Source organism: Trichinella spiralis (genome assembly GCF_000181795.1).
Source record: "Trichinella spiralis strain ISS 195 chromosome Unknown Scfld2, whole genome shotgun sequence".
NCBI classification, from domain to species: Eukaryota; Metazoa; Nematoda; class Enoplea; order Trichinellida; family Trichinellidae; genus Trichinella; species Trichinella spiralis.
Window position 1 is genome coordinate 546,686 of NW_003526941.1, and position 15,340 is coordinate 562,025.

The following is a 15,340-nucleotide window of genomic DNA, read 5'->3' on the forward strand; positions in this document are numbered from 1 at the left end:
TTTAATTTTCTAGATTATACTGTAAGTGCGAACAGAATATTGTGTACATTAAAAATAATACATTAAAAATGAGTGGCAAGAAAAAAAGAACGTTTTACTCTAGCGAACAGAAACCCATCGAGCAGGAACTAATTCGCGGCCCCCAAATCTCCTGCGGGACTTGGTGCAAATTACGATATTTGCTCTCCTTTCCGTTCTCTCCTTACAATACAGTATGTTGATGGGAAATGGATTTCTTCTTGTCCGTTTATAAAATGTTTCAAAATACAAACTCCTTGTTTCAATATTTCAACTTTCCAGCTTGTGAACATTTATTTGATAGTCGTAGGCTGCTTGGAATGGAAGAGATTAGCTATTTGAAAGGAATTTTCCTAAATCGGCGTGTGATAAAGGCGGTATTGCTGCTGACTAAAAAGCAAAACGACTGTCAGCCAGCTACTCTAATTGTTCAGTGTTACCAATGTTTGCATTTTAAAATAAATGGTTATGCGGTCTTTTTTGATTTTTTTATTTGTAAGCTTTTTTGCACAATCAATTGATGCGATACGTTTAAATTGGTCATATTTATTGTTTTCCGTTCTAATGGTTCTGAAACAATCTGAAAGCCGCTTTCAGATTGCATGCATATTGTTCACTCAAACGAAGTAGCGTATTAAATTGCGATACATATCTTTTTTTTGTTTAATTTTATTTCATCTCTGAAGAAAATTTTTTTCATTTATTTTTTAATTTCGATTTTCAATACGTTTCAATTATTGTTTAAAGCAGTAATAATTTTTCAGCAATATTGTTATCGTCAACAATATTTTTCTTATGTTTATTTATGTTTTTTGGGTTAATTTAATGTCAGTGCATGCTTACGTCGCGTTACTTTGTTGAAATTTTAGATATCGTAGTTTGTAACATTTATCTTATTTACCACTTAGAGAAAAGGACATATTGCTTATTTGTTTTATGAAATTTAAAAACTTGGATCATTTTTTAAATAAGAATAAAATTTTCAGCGAAAGTTGTAAGCCAACATTGCAAGAAAGAATGAGTAATGTCGATAAGTTCTGTAAAAAATATTTGTATAAATTGTGTAAGTTGGAATTAAAATGCAAGCCAAATGTGAGAAGAAGTAGGTTTATCTTTGTTTGCTGAATGTTGAGCAACAATTTATTCTTCTGGTGCATGTGAAAAATTAAAAATAAATCAGCTTAGCAAGTGCAAGTGGCAGTGTAGTAGTAAACAGGAAAGCATCCGTGCATTGACAATGCAGATGGCCAAGCATGGAAAAAAACCTTTCATACAGAGTTCGGATATTGATTCAAGATTTAATTGGGAAATGATGAATTTATTTTGCACAAATGAAATGGGATAATTATGCACAAAGCTAGAAAAATTAAAACTCGCGCTTTAATAATTTGATGTCGACAAGAATGACAACAAATTGTTCGCTTCTAATATAGTATAGATAGACTTTTAATAATATTTGCTAGTATAGATAAATATAATCGACAGTGCTGTATGTTTTATTTGCGTTTTTAGCAGGAGGATTATTTGGTTTGTGAAGACCATCAGCTCAGATGAAGTGAGAATGAGAAGAAAGATATAACGGCAATAAGAATGAAGAAATAAATAGAAATTGAGAGACAATTAATTGATAAACTACGAATAGGATAGTTTTTTTTCCAAATCTGCATTGCTTATTAAGCTCTTGGTTAAAGTAATGTGAAGTTGGTAAACTTTGTCAGCTGTTTAGCTTTTCTTTGCTAAAAAGCGGTCCCTATAACGGCACAGATGTGAACAGCGTGTCTTGTTCAGCTGACTGTTTGCGACAGGCGATCGTGATCAAACGAACCGCTAAACGGGGTTATACAACAGAACAGTCCATCAAGTGGACAATGGTTAGGTGGACAGGCGCCAGGGCTAATTGCTTGAAGCTGACCACCTGACACTTTTGTACACTTCGGTGAATATCGATTTTGTTACTGTGCTTTTGTTATTTGTTTGTTGATAGGTTTCTTTTCTTCAGCAACACTCATTCTTTCAGTCAGTTATTTTGTCGTTTAACAAAAGTATTCAAAAAAAGCAATATATAGTCTATTTGAATTGAATTGAGAAAGAATTTTGAGCATTTTAAATACTAACATCCAATCCCAAAGTTTGAGAACATGCCCCGAATGTGAATTGCTGCAAAGTTTGTTGATAAAGTAGTTATTACTTTATTAATTAATTATTTAAATTTATAAGTTATGTATTTCACTGCTGATGCCCGGTTGTCCACAAAAGACGGAGTTTTTGCATTGTTAGCAGAATAAATGGGCATGTATTTATTTATCATTCATTCTACTTTACCTTTTTGTTCATTCAAGTACTTTTTGAAGTATTTTTTAGAAATGGAGTTTTTTTTTCAAAATTTGATTTTATTTTATATTTTGTAATTTACAATTTTTGTAAAGTTTAAGATGAATTTTTGTATTTATACATTCTTTATTCCGTAGCGTTGCAAAGCAGAGTAAATTTGATTTAGCAGTGCCTGGCATAAATGTATTACACATAGCATAGTTCAGTTGAATTTTTTGACTGGAACAGTGTTTAACGAGGAACTGTATTCATTCAGGAAGTGCATTTGAAAGTCATCGACAGCTTAATGAGCCATGAAATTGTTGACAGTGAAAAATTCCATTGCCATTGCACGTTACAGTATTCAGGTCATCTGCGAATTCATGAAAAGCTTATCAACAGCCTCGATCAAGCATTTGTTCTCTTGTTTTAGCCGAGAAAGAAAACAGGCAATAATTAAAGTAAATAGTTAGTTGATTTATTTAGTTGTAAATGTCTTCTAATGTCATTACATTTTTCTCCGCTTCCATCTTTGTAAGAAAATTATAACTCTTGCAAGTTATTTATGAATTGTTGCCTGGAAGGCTTTGGTAATTTGTTTGCTGATCTACCGATTTGGTGAACCGGCGATATGATGCCTGGATGGTCTTTGGAATTTTCACTTTTCTTTTCAATAATTTTCTCTTTGATTCGTATTGTATGAACGAACCTAAATCTTAAGCGTAAAAAGCAGCATTCTCAGCATTCAGTACTTGTGAAAAGTTAATTTTGCTACATGCTTACACAAGTACTGAATGCTAAGAATGCTGCTTTTTACGCTTATATGAAATGAAAATTTTCTACCTTAAAATAAAGTTATTTTTTCGATCAGCACACATTCATGACGCTGAAGAGTAATTGATTTGACAGAGTAGTTAGTGGAACAAAAGTTAAAAAAGTGAATATAAAACAGAATTTTTTTGCCATTTGTGTTATACAATTTTATGATATTTTTTTAAACTGAAGATTGTCAAATTTGTCAGATGTATTGAAATGAATAATTCGATATCACTAAACGTATTTATGCTCCTGAAATACCAAATGAAGCGTTTTCAGTTTTATTCGTATGCGTGCGGTTGCTTTGTATCTTTTCCGCAGAATAGTAAGAATTGAAAGAAGAACTTTTTTATGTTGGAAAAATATTTTATACGGAATAAGAATAATTAATTCACTGCGGGAAGCATTAAGATTGCATGAATTTTTTTAAGGTAAAAGCAGTTAGAAATCATTCGTGAGCATAATTTTGAAAACTGTAAAAATTGGCGATTGTTTTCTTCTATGAGCTGATATCGAAAATTGTTATTTTCTTGAGGAGCATTTTGTATTTGAATAGCGTTCGTTCGTTGCTTTTTGTCGCTATAGAAATTCATTTCTACATGTGCTACAGTTTTTTTAATTATTTTTTTAGTTATGCTATTGCGCAGGTTTAATCCCAAACGTATTTTTCAATTTAACCAAACCAATATGTTTAATGTTTTATTGACGACGTCAAAATGAATTTAATTTCTACCATTTTATGCGATTTCTACGTTGTGTCTTGCGTGAGACGTGTAATGGAAGTTAAAGCTGCGTTGTGGATATTATTTGATTAAAAAGTTTAGTAGTTTCATTGTCTTGTTCAATAATTGAATGAAAAGAAATTTTTTTAATGTGATTTATAATCTTTCATATGCATGCTAATATATGGAATTGGTAGGTTGAAATAAACCGACTAATAAATTGAAAGAAGAATGTTATTTTATTTGAGCCGAAAACCTGCTTTTCAGAAATGTGAATTGATATTCACGGTTTGAAATAAATTTTGTGAAACTGTTTACTATGAATTGCATTTGTGATTATGTGCACGAATTTACGCAGGGTGTTTTTTTGAAAGTAGAATTATTAAATTACTCAAATTATTTAAATTGAAATTATCCAGCTATTCGATGATATGTGTAATTATTCTGTTCAAATGATTTCACTTTATTTTGTCAAAATGAAAACGAAATTAAAAACCGCATTCCAACACCTTTTAATGCATTTGCGTCATTTGCATTGCTTTTGCGGTATTTGTGATAGATATATAATATTATATTATACTAGGAGCAGCTAACATTGAAAAATAATATGAAAATTTTAGAGACTTTTATTACCTTGGAAATTATTTTATGATCAGATGGTTTTATTTTTAATTAAAAATATTTGCTGTATCTTTCTATTTGCATGTTAATTTTGTTTTCAGTTGTTCTGGAAAATTGTTACGAGTTCAATAGCGTACAGTTAACTAATCTGTATACTGTAGCTTATACATTTGATATCTTTTGATTGTACACTGAACTCTTGAAAGCGGCGATGCAATTTTAGTGTCAAGATTTTGTTTTTGTCTAACCTTTCATTTTAAATATTATTTTTTGTATTATACATTCTTCTTTTTACTACTTTTTGCATTTTAATTACTTTTACTTAAACAGATGTTTTTTCTGATGTTACTTACATTCGAATTATGAATAATGGAAAATTGGCGGTGAAAATAATGAAATATTAGTAAAAATGATTTACAAATAACCCGGTGAAACTATTAAAGCGTGAGGAAACGCAATAACATAATAGCAGTGGGTGTTTATTGACAAATTAAAATGTAATGAATATAAATATTTTTTTTAGTTTATTTTGATTAACTTTCATAATTCTTTTTTTGAGTTAAACACCTGTTAAATAAGTTTTAAAGTTGCAGTGCTGTTATTGATGATAATGAAAATGCTGATCGAGAACAATAATAGTTTATTGCATAGCTCAACGATGACGCGTGGCTTAAGCATTGCATTGTTTTGCTATTTTCCAAGCAATTTCTACTTTGCACGTTCTGCATTGAGCTAGCTGTTTATGTATTGCAATATTTGTCAGCTTTCATCTGCTTTTTCACTTACAAATGTTATATTGTAATGAAGTTCTTTTGAAAATAATTTATAAACTTTTTATTTAAGATTATCATTTTGAAATGCACACTTGTTGTCTTAATTATACAACATACATTTCTGATTTGTTAGCTTTTTACACTGCAAATAGAAAGGATTTTCCACAACCAATTTTGAACATTTTGAACAATGGCGTGGTTGCGGTTAACAAAAGTTTTCCCATATCCCGCGCATACTAGTTTGCACCTACTAAGCCACAGCAAGTTGGTGGGCATGAGTGAATTTCAATTACAACACGATTACGGGACAGATCTGATTGAAATTTTTGCACAGGTGAGGTGGTAACCTCTTTTTGTACTTGTTTCACTACGTTTGATAGTGAATGATTGGCCCGCTTAGCCCATGTGAAGGTGTCATCCGTAGAGCATTCAAACTTTTGCTATACCAATCATCAGGATCGCACGCATTTGCCATCGATGGGGCCATATTGAAGTGGGTTGTCTGTGTGGGATAATTTGCTGCAGGGGCAGGTTGATACGCTGTTGAACGATTGGCCATCGACATCGGCATGCCAGTATGTGCAACAGAGTATGGTTGATAGCTAAACAATTTGATTCATTGAATTATAATTCAAAGCAACTTTCTATACCTGGTATACCCTCTGGGTGGAATCGCTGGTGGCGCGTACATGTTTCTCATCATGGGGCCGTTACAGTGAGTAGGCAACACGGGTGGTGCCAAAGCTTTTTGAAGCTGTTTTTCTTGTTTTCTATATTTTGCACGTCTATTCTGAAACCACACCTATAACACAGAGACGATTATGTTAACAATAAAAAGCAGTGCCGTGAACACCGTTTGTTGGTGTTAAGTTTTCGAAGCTCTAAAGTACACATTTTATGGAACGTGGCGCATAAATCAATTCCACAGAGCAACTGATTTTTTTTATTCCACATGATTTATTTGTTTTATTTTGAGCAGAATTTTGTACATCGAGATGCAGCTCTGAATCCAGCTTCAGCATTGATTGAATTCCACCTCAACTACTGTCCAAGGATTGCAAATTGTAAATTAGTTGTATAGTTTGAAAAAACTGAACAGAAATCAATGATCATCTTCAGTTTTGGGCACTGCTTTATTGTAGTTGGGTGAGTTGAATTAGAACTCGTACTGGGCTCAGCGGGTGATTTACCATCTGCTTTGTGGTAGCTTGCTAAATGGGAACAATTGACTAGCAGTAGGCTTCTGTGGGCTCTCTGTCTGCGCGCATTGCTTCGTACAGTGCTTAGCTGTAACTTCCCAAGCGTTTTAGGGTGTTTCCTTTGACCTGGATATTAGTGAACCGTTTAATCTACGTTCGGGATGTTTCGGGTACCATCTGTGAACGTGTAGTTGTCTTAGTTGCATGGGCTGTGCTTTCAGCTCTTTTACTCTTCTGGCGTTCTTTAGCGGAATATGTTTAATTTATAATTTGTTGATTACCCTAATTTGAACCTTGATCAGCTTACTACTGCTATAATTGGGCCTGTGGTCCTAGTGTTGATTTGATAGAGCTACTGACGATTTGAAAAAAGTACATTATTATTAGAAATGTTTCGCACACGGTTGAAAAATTCCAAATCAATTCGAAAACTGTACTTAGACGATTGTTTACAAAGTGCGCAGCATCTGTTATTTGCATTTCTGACGGAAACAATTGTATGAGCTTAATTTGATTACACAAGTTTAGTTTGTGTTGAAAGAATTTATTTTGAAGAATAAGCGGTGAACAAGTAAATAAACTTAAGCGGCAAACCTTCAGGAACGAATACATTGACCAACTGTTTATTGATAATTTTATTGAAATTTGCATTTTAGTTATACGTATATACTTTATTATTATAGGAAAGGTTGTCTTCTGTTATATTTAGCAGTACTTGAACACCTATCATATGAGAGTTGAAGTACATAAAGTATGCGCTTTAAAGTGACAAGTGTAGATTTGGCACGTTTATAGCGTAATTAATTAATTATTTATTTATTTTAAATAAATTGGAAATATATGTGCATTGTTGAATAAATAATGAAAAATGACAGCAATATTTATATCACTTGTTGGAAGTACTTGACAGCAATTTCCTTGAAAGTATATATATATATATATTTTTTTTTTCTGTCTTATATAAATGTTCATGTATATAGAATATATATAGAAGTTGAATGTATCAATGTCATGAGAGATTTGTAATAATTTTTTGTCAACAGCATAAAAGACATCATGCAGTGTCAATGTAAAAAGCAGTTGTAGAAGTGAAAAGTGCATGTGAGTAATGCATGTGAGTATGAATGCTGTAGGCTATTCATATGCATGTTCATTTTAAACAGAGAAAATTGTAAATTCCACTTTCAGCAGTTGTACTTCTGTACTTTCTATTGCTACATTTTAGATTTCAAAGCTCAACTTGCACCTTATTTTGCATGCAAGGCGGTTGCAAATGGCAGATTTCTAAAGCAGAGGATATAAAAGTGAAGGTGGTCAGATAGGCAGAGTGAAGTGCAATACCAAATTGTTAATGTAATCTATCTTACTTTGTAAAAGCGTTTCCGTGCAATAATTAAATTCTTCATTTTATCGACGATCAAGTTTTGATTGTCCGTTAAGCAGCAGTCATCTTTTTGAAGCATTGAAACATTTTTTCAGTCATTAAATTGTTTCAAATGTTCCATTAAAATATTATTAATATCTGATGGTTATTGATAATATGGGTTGGTTATGATAGTTTAACCCAAAATAGAAGGATGTTTAGCCACTTTGAAAAAATGAAGCAATTGTGCTTTATGCAATTGCGAAGTAGAAAATTTTGAAAGTCATTTCTTTTTATCATTATATTATTTATCATTACTTTAGGGAAATTGGCAATTGTCTCATAAAAAAGGAAGCAATATTTGCAATAAGTTGCCTATAATGTGATAATGCACATTTGTCAGTGTAATTTAATTTGAAAACTAAATAATATTTCTAAATAAAGATATCTGAGTTTGTGATCCTGGTGTAAAGGACAACGCTGAAAAGTCATTGAATTCATTTAAGAACATTTATGGCTGACTGTTTTGAAGATCATTTTTATATTTAATTAAATTATGATGTGTTTTCTGACATGAATAGTCATTGGTGAAAAGTTTCTAACATTGAAACGGTGAAATGTTCAAAATTAAAATAAAACGAATTAGACAATTTTGGATAGACGATCGATAGATAAATTTTAAGTGGAAATACAGCTGTGTTCTTGTGTTGTCTGCGTATTTTTCTAATGTCAGATCAAGGACATTCCAATGGAAGCGATACTGTAATTTGTGATAAAGGAAACTGGGAAAATCAGCGATTATTTCTTCCGATTGCTTAGGCGGTTACATGATGTTGTCAGACTGACTAGAGGATCCAATTAGTGTCGGTGACGCGAGTAATGCTTGGATGAAGAAGGAAGCGGTGCCAATCGATCGTCAGCCGATCGATGTGACAACAGGGCCCACCTGCGGTAGAACGTCATTCGACCGCTCTCTTCCTCTTCTCGGCTGATAATCCAATTACAGGCGAGAAAAGTATTGAAATCAACTGAATTACAGTATGCCTTCTCGGGAGGGACCAACCGGCTGTACATGAAGAGGCTATCGAACCGACAGCTTGACTAGAGGATACCTGATCAAGTGGCAGATTGCTTGTGAAACATTGGAAACGCTTTGTACCAGATGGTCGACCTTAGATTGGGTCGGACCTCCTACGGCTTGTAATTAAGTCACTTATTTTGTAACTGCGGCCTATCAGCGCTTCATCATGTTCGTTGATCATTCTCAAATCAATAAACACGTTGTGTTTTGCTTAGATGATTCAGATCACGTCTTTGAACTAGCTTTTCTGCGTTTAGTGCACGTTTCTTGAAGTTCATCGCTTGTAGATGAAATTCTCCCCCGAGTTGGCCAGAAAACTTCAAACTATCGATTCTTCACTGGAAATTACCATTAATCAGAATGTGGATAGATTGTAAAGCTAGCCTGTTTTTCACTTTAATAAAATTTTGAACGCAACATTCTGGTGTTGGGAGCGTAAAAGTTACTGTAGAATTGTTACCTGAATGCGGGCCTCGTTAAGCTTCGTCACTCGGGCAAGTTCTTCTCTTACATAAATGTCAGGGTAATGACTTTTTCCAAACGCCGCTTCCAGTTCTTGCAGTTGCTCCTGAGTGAATGTGGTTCTGTGCCGTCGACGTGCAGGAGTTGGTGGCACACTGGCGACGGATGATGAAGCATAAGAACTTCTTTCTGACTTAATCTTTTTAAAGGCGCCGTCTAAATTGCAAATATATTACTGTTTGACATTGAGGAGCAAAAGTTAGTCAGAAAATGTCCAAGAATGATATCAAGGAGGCAAAAGTTTTAAATTAGTTAAAAAAAAGAATCGTAATTAACAGCTGTATAAATTTATTAGTGCCTTTTAATAATATTCTAGACGATGAATGACCAGTTGAAAGTAAGTGAAGTTCCCTGCATTGGTTTATTTAATTTTTGGTTTATAGAATCAAAGTAAGTTAATTGGCGTGAAAATTAACTGACAGAGATGGTCAAGTTATTGTTATAAAAATGAAATTCAGAATATAGTCAATTAACTTTAAAAAATTACAGGTTTGAAGTAATAAACAAAAAAGCAATGCAATTATTGTGTGTCAACTGTTTGATTTGTTTTAGTGATGATATTTAGCTGGTCTTTTTTTTACAGAAAACATATTTATTGTGATTGTTGTTGTAATGTGAACATGGTAGCGCGTAGTGAATGAATCACATAAATATCAGAGTTTTATAAATTGAAAAAATTGAAACGGCACTTCAAATGAATGTCCATAATAAAGATTTATGAAAGATGTTTAATTGAAGCAAACTTTATTTAGCGCGAAAACGTTTTGTTGTTGTAATTATTTTCATTTTAATTTAATTATGGAAAATTAAAGTGAGTTGCATGTCCATAAACCAGGTCAGATTTGAACTGGGCATGCTGTTGAAGACCTAAGAGTGAAAATAGAAAAAAAATACTTCAGTTATGTGGTGCCCGTCTTGGTTATTGACAGCGAGCTGTGCTGAGCTGATTAAAGGGAAATCTAGTTACTTTCCGCCTGAAGAGTTGGCAAGCGGCTTTTCGATTTTGGTCGATTCAATTTCAAATGTGATTCTCGACTATCGAAGTTGAGGCTGCGTCATTCATCAGAAAAGTTATCTTTGAAAGGGTTAGGCGCATTTCCTTTTCTTGAATGCTCTCTCGATGGGACAAAACGGCGCAAAGCGGTTCTCAATTTATGAACAATTTCTTTGGAAAATTTTCAACTGCTGTATCAATTAAAAAATTCAACCTAGCTACCTTTTCAACACTTGGGATGCATTCCATTGCGCACTAGCATCTACATTATGCATGCATACGTACATGCAAATATATATAATGTGTTTTCAAATTATGTGAGAATGATAATAAAATAAACAGAGACAGTGTTAAAATAAATAATAATTAAAGTAACAGACCAAAATCTTAAAATAAGAATGGATGAACGATTTGCTGATAAGTATATTTCCGTTTCAGCCACTTATTCTGGAATGATTTGAAAAATTGAGAGTCCTGAAAGCTTATTGTAAGCCTGTCGTTAACGTGCATTTAAATCAAATAGACAGCCAACAAAATAGGTTAAAATTTCGACATCCATATATATAAATGAATATTTATTTTGTTTATTTACATATGCAGTTGAATATATAGTATGTGGTATTATGCACAATGATAAAAGAATAGTAAGTAAGTAAGTGATGCATATTCATATAGAAAGATTGCTGTTATTCATTTTGCAACTCAGTTTTCTGAAGACGGACTTTTGCATTAGTGAAATCAGTAAACAATGTAAGGTTAGTTTTTGATTAAATTTGACGCTCCTTTGTTTTTTTTATCTAAAGCGCGTAAATGCAAATGATATTGCACTAAAGAAAAGAAAAGTAGTTTACTTATAAATTTCAAAGAATTCTCCACGCAAGTTTTTAAGTTTAAGTGACCACGATCAGGAAAGCATTAATCGGCGGGGAAAGAGAAGGTTCATATTTGCAAAATGTTTTGCATGAAAAATGGATTATTCTTTAATAATCACTATTTCATTTTTGTAAAAAATGTACAGCTATGTCAGTTTCTGTGAATGTAATGTATATTGAATATTAGACGGATGTTAGTATATTCAGTATTGTTAGTTTTAATTGTGTTTAAAAAGTAAAAAATTATTTTAAGTTACAGTTCATTCAAGTAAATGAATATGTAGTACATGCATATATATATATATCTGCCTGTCTGCATACATACATACATACATACATACATACATACATACATACATACATACATACATACATACATACATACATGCATATTATAAATACATGCAGGCATAAATGTAAATTCAATATATATATATATATATATATATGTATACTGCATTTACAATTATATAATGTAATGTGTTTATTGCCATTAAGAAAAGAGATATGATTTACCAGGTGAATCACCAATTGTTGTGGTTGTAGTTCGTTGTTGAATAGACAGTGGCACTTGATCTAAACTGTAATAAGGATTGTGATAAGTTGCTGCGGCTGCTGCTGCGGCAGGGTCACATTTCACTTTTCCCACATTTGGATCTATCAAGGATGTATCATGAGTATTTTGAGGAGTTTGATGAACATCCGTATTTCCAGTAGTTGTTCGCCCAGTGCAGGTACTAGCAATTCCGGCGGCAGTGGAATTAGAAGCCGCAATCGCTGCAGCTGCCGCTGCAGCAGCAGTATTTGCCGCAAGATCAGCCATAGTTGTGCAAAAGCGATAAGATTTAATTTATTACCGTCGACGATTGAATCTATTAGGTCAGTATTAGCTGTTTAACCTAACTGCCACCTTTACTTATTGCATTGTAGTGAGATAACGCTACTGTAATGCAAACGAAGTTAAAGATGTAAATGGTGGATGGGCCGGCGACCGTTGACAAGCTGAAAAGGGGGGCTGGCGGCCGTCTCTCTAATCGAACCAATCAGCGTTCCGTTTGAAGCTGATTGTCCAACGATTGGCTCTCGATGTGAACTCACTGCGATGTGATCTAATAAGGCGATCTGTAATTGAATTTGTCATGACTACTCATGCGCATGTCAGACCAAATTTTCTTGCTTGTCAACAGCTAGACCCGGGCGCTTTTTTGATTGGCCACTTCCCGCTGACTGCAAGCCGTAATTGCTTCCGCCCACGAATGTTTGACCATCGGCTGAGTTTGCTTTGCATTATGCGCGATCAATGTGCTCACTTTTCAGTTGATTCATTTTACTCATTCTTTTTTCCATTTCTCTGGAACTGCGGTTCAGATTTAACTTCAATCAGAAATAACTAACTTTTATTTTACTTTTTTAGTGCATTAATTTCTGTATAATTTATATTATTACTTGCTACTAGTGCACATGTACATTTATGCATTCCTTTTATGGTATAGTGTTTTCACAAAATATTCCTTTGGAAAAAATACTGTTTCATGTGGAATCATGCTTGCTTTTTTGCAAAACTCACATGACATGGCTGATCTGAACTTTTATAGCTGTTTGTACGTGTAACGGCAGATTTTTCCGTGTGATTATATTAACTCATATCAACTCGACTCAACTCGCCTGTAGGTACAAATTATGGAAAGAAATAGCTGCACGGAATAAATTGTATGTACTTTTTACAGTGCTATAAACATTTTGTAAATCATTATTGATTTGTGATTATAAACATTCCATTCATAAAAGCATTTGTGATGTTAAAATACACTCAACATCAGCAATTATAAAAACACCGTTGTAGAAGCAAGTGAAGTTGCTTTTTATTTATCATTCAGCAAAGTGGAAGGATAGGTTATCCTGGACTGAACACGTCAATTACATCGATCCTCACTTTGTCTTTATGCCAAATATTTTAGCATAGAAATTAATATTTTAAATTACACTTCAGAGTCTTCACATTTTGAAATAAGTTCGTGACTTCTGGATATCAAAATCAGGTACTAAAGAAATAATTTTTCAAGTGCAATTTTAATTTAAATGGATGCGGGCCTACTTTATGTAACTGAATTGAATTTTTTTAATTTATGTAAAAACTATTAATGCAATTGAAGGAAATGCAATGGAATCACAAATATTTTAACAATTTATTGTAACATAACACCACCCAAGTTTAGATATGGCCTGCACTACATTATAGCAATCAAGCATACAAATGCTACTTGAATTAATTGCAGCCTAATTGTTAATGTTAGCATAAATGAAAATTACCCGTCCCTAGTTAGACATTGGTAAAATAAAAATATTATTATTGATGGAATGGAAAATCTGAAATATTGAAAACAAAGTTTAGTAATGTTTGAATCTTAAATATAATACTTTGGATCTTTAGAAAATAAGATTAATCAAAAATTAATCAAATACACTTGTGTTTCATAATAATGCAGTTATAATGATCAGATGTATTCCACATAAAGTTTTGCATTTTCTGAATGCATGTAATAAAAAATCTTTTATTTTGACTAGGGGCATGAACTGGGCATTTTGAATTATCTATTTCATCCATAGTAACATAATGGTTGAAGTATTCGTGAAGAATTGGTCATTCGAAAGATTATTGTCAATTGTTCTTCATATATTTGCTGAATATTGTAAGAAAAACTTCATGCATCATAGGTACATATATACTACAATGTACTTTAATGTCAACTGCAGTTGGTATAGTAGTACTTGTAGACGTTTAAAAATTACGTTTCTCTTTAATATGCTGTTTTTCATTGTGCAAGGGTTTTTGTTTTATATTTACTTTCATGTAATTTCAGTTCAAAAATATTTCGCAAGTTCAGCTGTTGCTGCGCAGAACCCTCTGAAATACAATACTTGGTGTATTTTTCTAAACATGTTTTGATTATGAAAATACTGAATTGCATCCACGTTTTATTAATATTAACGGAATTTAATTTAAAATAAGCTCATTTAAATTTAACATGTCTAATTAATTTAATTTTAATCTATGTCACGTAATGTAATGTGCCAAAATACAAATTGAACACGTAGTACCATCCAAATGATACTTGAAAATTAATTTGTCACCTGCTGTTTAGACTGTACAAAAACTTTTGACCGCTGAAATTTGACGATTTTCATCAGCCAGTGGAACAAGCTGCACTGATAAGTATGGCTGATCAAAATTACAAACTAACCGTTGTGACTTCTCAACAAATACTCTCAACCTATAATCAAGTGTAGAAAACAAAAAACCGGATATATATATATATATATATATATATTTATTTATTTATTTATTTATATTTATATATTTATATTTATATTTATTTATTTATTTATTTATATTTATATGAATTACGACAAGATGTACGAATCGATTGCATCCAATTTGAATGGTTAAGCGGAAGAGTGGTTTATCGTCTTCGTCAAAATCACGTGCTTCTCTTTGTTGTTAGTTGTCATGTTCAGATATGGAGTACAACAATGACCAAGCAGTAAAACTATCTGCAACGAATATGCATCGACACTATATTTGTTGGCATCCGCTGTAGCTACCATTCAACAATACCCTAACCCCACCGCTGCCGAGAAACTGAAGCGTTGTGCTAGCTTACCCAACGCAGTGGCAAAGCGTTGCTGTTAGCAAATAGAAGAGAGTGTTTCTGAGGCCCCAGTGAAGCTGAAACGACTTCAGGTACGATATCGAAGAACGAAAACAAAAGAAAAGACACTGAGTTCACTACAGATCAGTAAGGCACAACGGCAGTTTCAGATGATGAGCATAATTGTAATGACACTGGCAAAGATGATAATGAGAGTAATGATCAGGTGGACGAAGCAAGCGACCTCAGAAATGGGCGTCTTCAAATAAACATCAACGGTGCTCTTTCTCGACTTTGCTCTCTAAAAAAGCAAGGCTATAGCCTTTCCTGTTTTTGCGATTTTCGAAAGTAGGCTCTTTTCAAAAATAACGCTCTTTTTTTTAAAAATTGCAAAATTCT

The 15,340-nt window shown here is 32.9% G+C and overlaps 7 protein-coding genes across 7 annotated transcripts; 4 read left to right on the top strand and 3 right to left on the bottom strand.

Moving 5' to 3' along the window:
* Positions 1–843: 843 nt before the first annotated feature.
* On the top strand, positions 844–2,295 carry Tsp_02583 (conserved hypothetical protein). The gene is made up of 4 exons (XM_003378861.1): positions 844–866; positions 1,005–1,124; positions 1,745–1,889; positions 2,236–2,295. Exons 1-4 carry the CDS (start codon positions 844–846, stop codon positions 2,293–2,295), a joined length of 348 nt encoding a protein of 115 aa, XP_003378909.1.
* Positions 2,296–2,642: 347 nt separating this feature from the next.
* On the top strand, positions 2,643–5,393 carry Tsp_02584 (conserved hypothetical protein). The gene is made up of 5 exons (XM_003378862.1): positions 2,643–2,789; positions 3,334–3,384; positions 3,776–3,805; positions 4,487–4,525; positions 5,331–5,393. Exons 1-5 carry the CDS (start codon positions 2,643–2,645, stop codon positions 5,391–5,393), a joined length of 330 nt encoding a protein of 109 aa, XP_003378910.1.
* Positions 5,394–5,643: 250 nt separating this feature from the next.
* Tsp_02585 (conserved hypothetical protein) lies at positions 5,644–6,341 on the top strand. Its single transcript, XM_003378863.1, has 4 exons — positions 5,644–5,757; positions 5,786–5,854; positions 5,898–5,975; positions 6,237–6,341. Exons 1-4 carry the CDS (start codon positions 5,644–5,646, stop codon positions 6,339–6,341), a joined length of 366 nt encoding a protein of 121 aa, XP_003378911.1.
* A 2,339-nt stretch (positions 6,342–8,680) lies between these two features.
* Tsp_02586 (paired box protein Pax-7) lies at positions 8,681–9,611 on the bottom strand. The gene is made up of 3 exons (XM_003378864.1): positions 9,602–9,611; positions 9,364–9,581; positions 8,681–8,923 (listed from the first exon to the last, which is right to left on the bottom strand). Exons 1-3 carry the CDS (start codon positions 9,609–9,611, stop codon positions 8,681–8,683), a joined length of 471 nt encoding a protein of 156 aa, XP_003378912.1.
* Positions 9,612–9,744: 133 nt separating this feature from the next.
* Positions 9,745–9,990, top strand: Tsp_02587 (conserved hypothetical protein). Its single transcript, XM_003378865.1, has 2 exons — positions 9,745–9,815; positions 9,915–9,990. Exons 1-2 carry the CDS (start codon positions 9,745–9,747, stop codon positions 9,988–9,990), a joined length of 147 nt encoding a protein of 48 aa, XP_003378913.1.
* Positions 9,991–10,443: 453 nt separating this feature from the next.
* On the bottom strand, positions 10,444–12,114 carry Tsp_02588 (leucine-rich repeat-containing protein-like protein). The gene is made up of 2 exons (XM_003378866.1): positions 11,808–12,114; positions 10,444–10,571 (listed from the first exon to the last, which is right to left on the bottom strand). The coding sequence occupies exons 1-2, from the start codon at positions 12,112–12,114 to the stop codon at positions 10,444–10,446; spliced, it is 435 nt and encodes a 144-aa protein (XP_003378914.1).
* Positions 12,115–14,104: 1,990 nt separating this feature from the next.
* Positions 14,105–14,897, bottom strand: Tsp_02589 (conserved hypothetical protein). Its single transcript, XM_003378867.1, has 3 exons — positions 14,775–14,897; positions 14,448–14,544; positions 14,105–14,196 (listed from the first exon to the last, which is right to left on the bottom strand). Exons 1-3 carry the CDS (start codon positions 14,895–14,897, stop codon positions 14,105–14,107), a joined length of 312 nt encoding a protein of 103 aa, XP_003378915.1.
* Between the last annotated feature and the right edge of the window lie 443 nt (positions 14,898–15,340).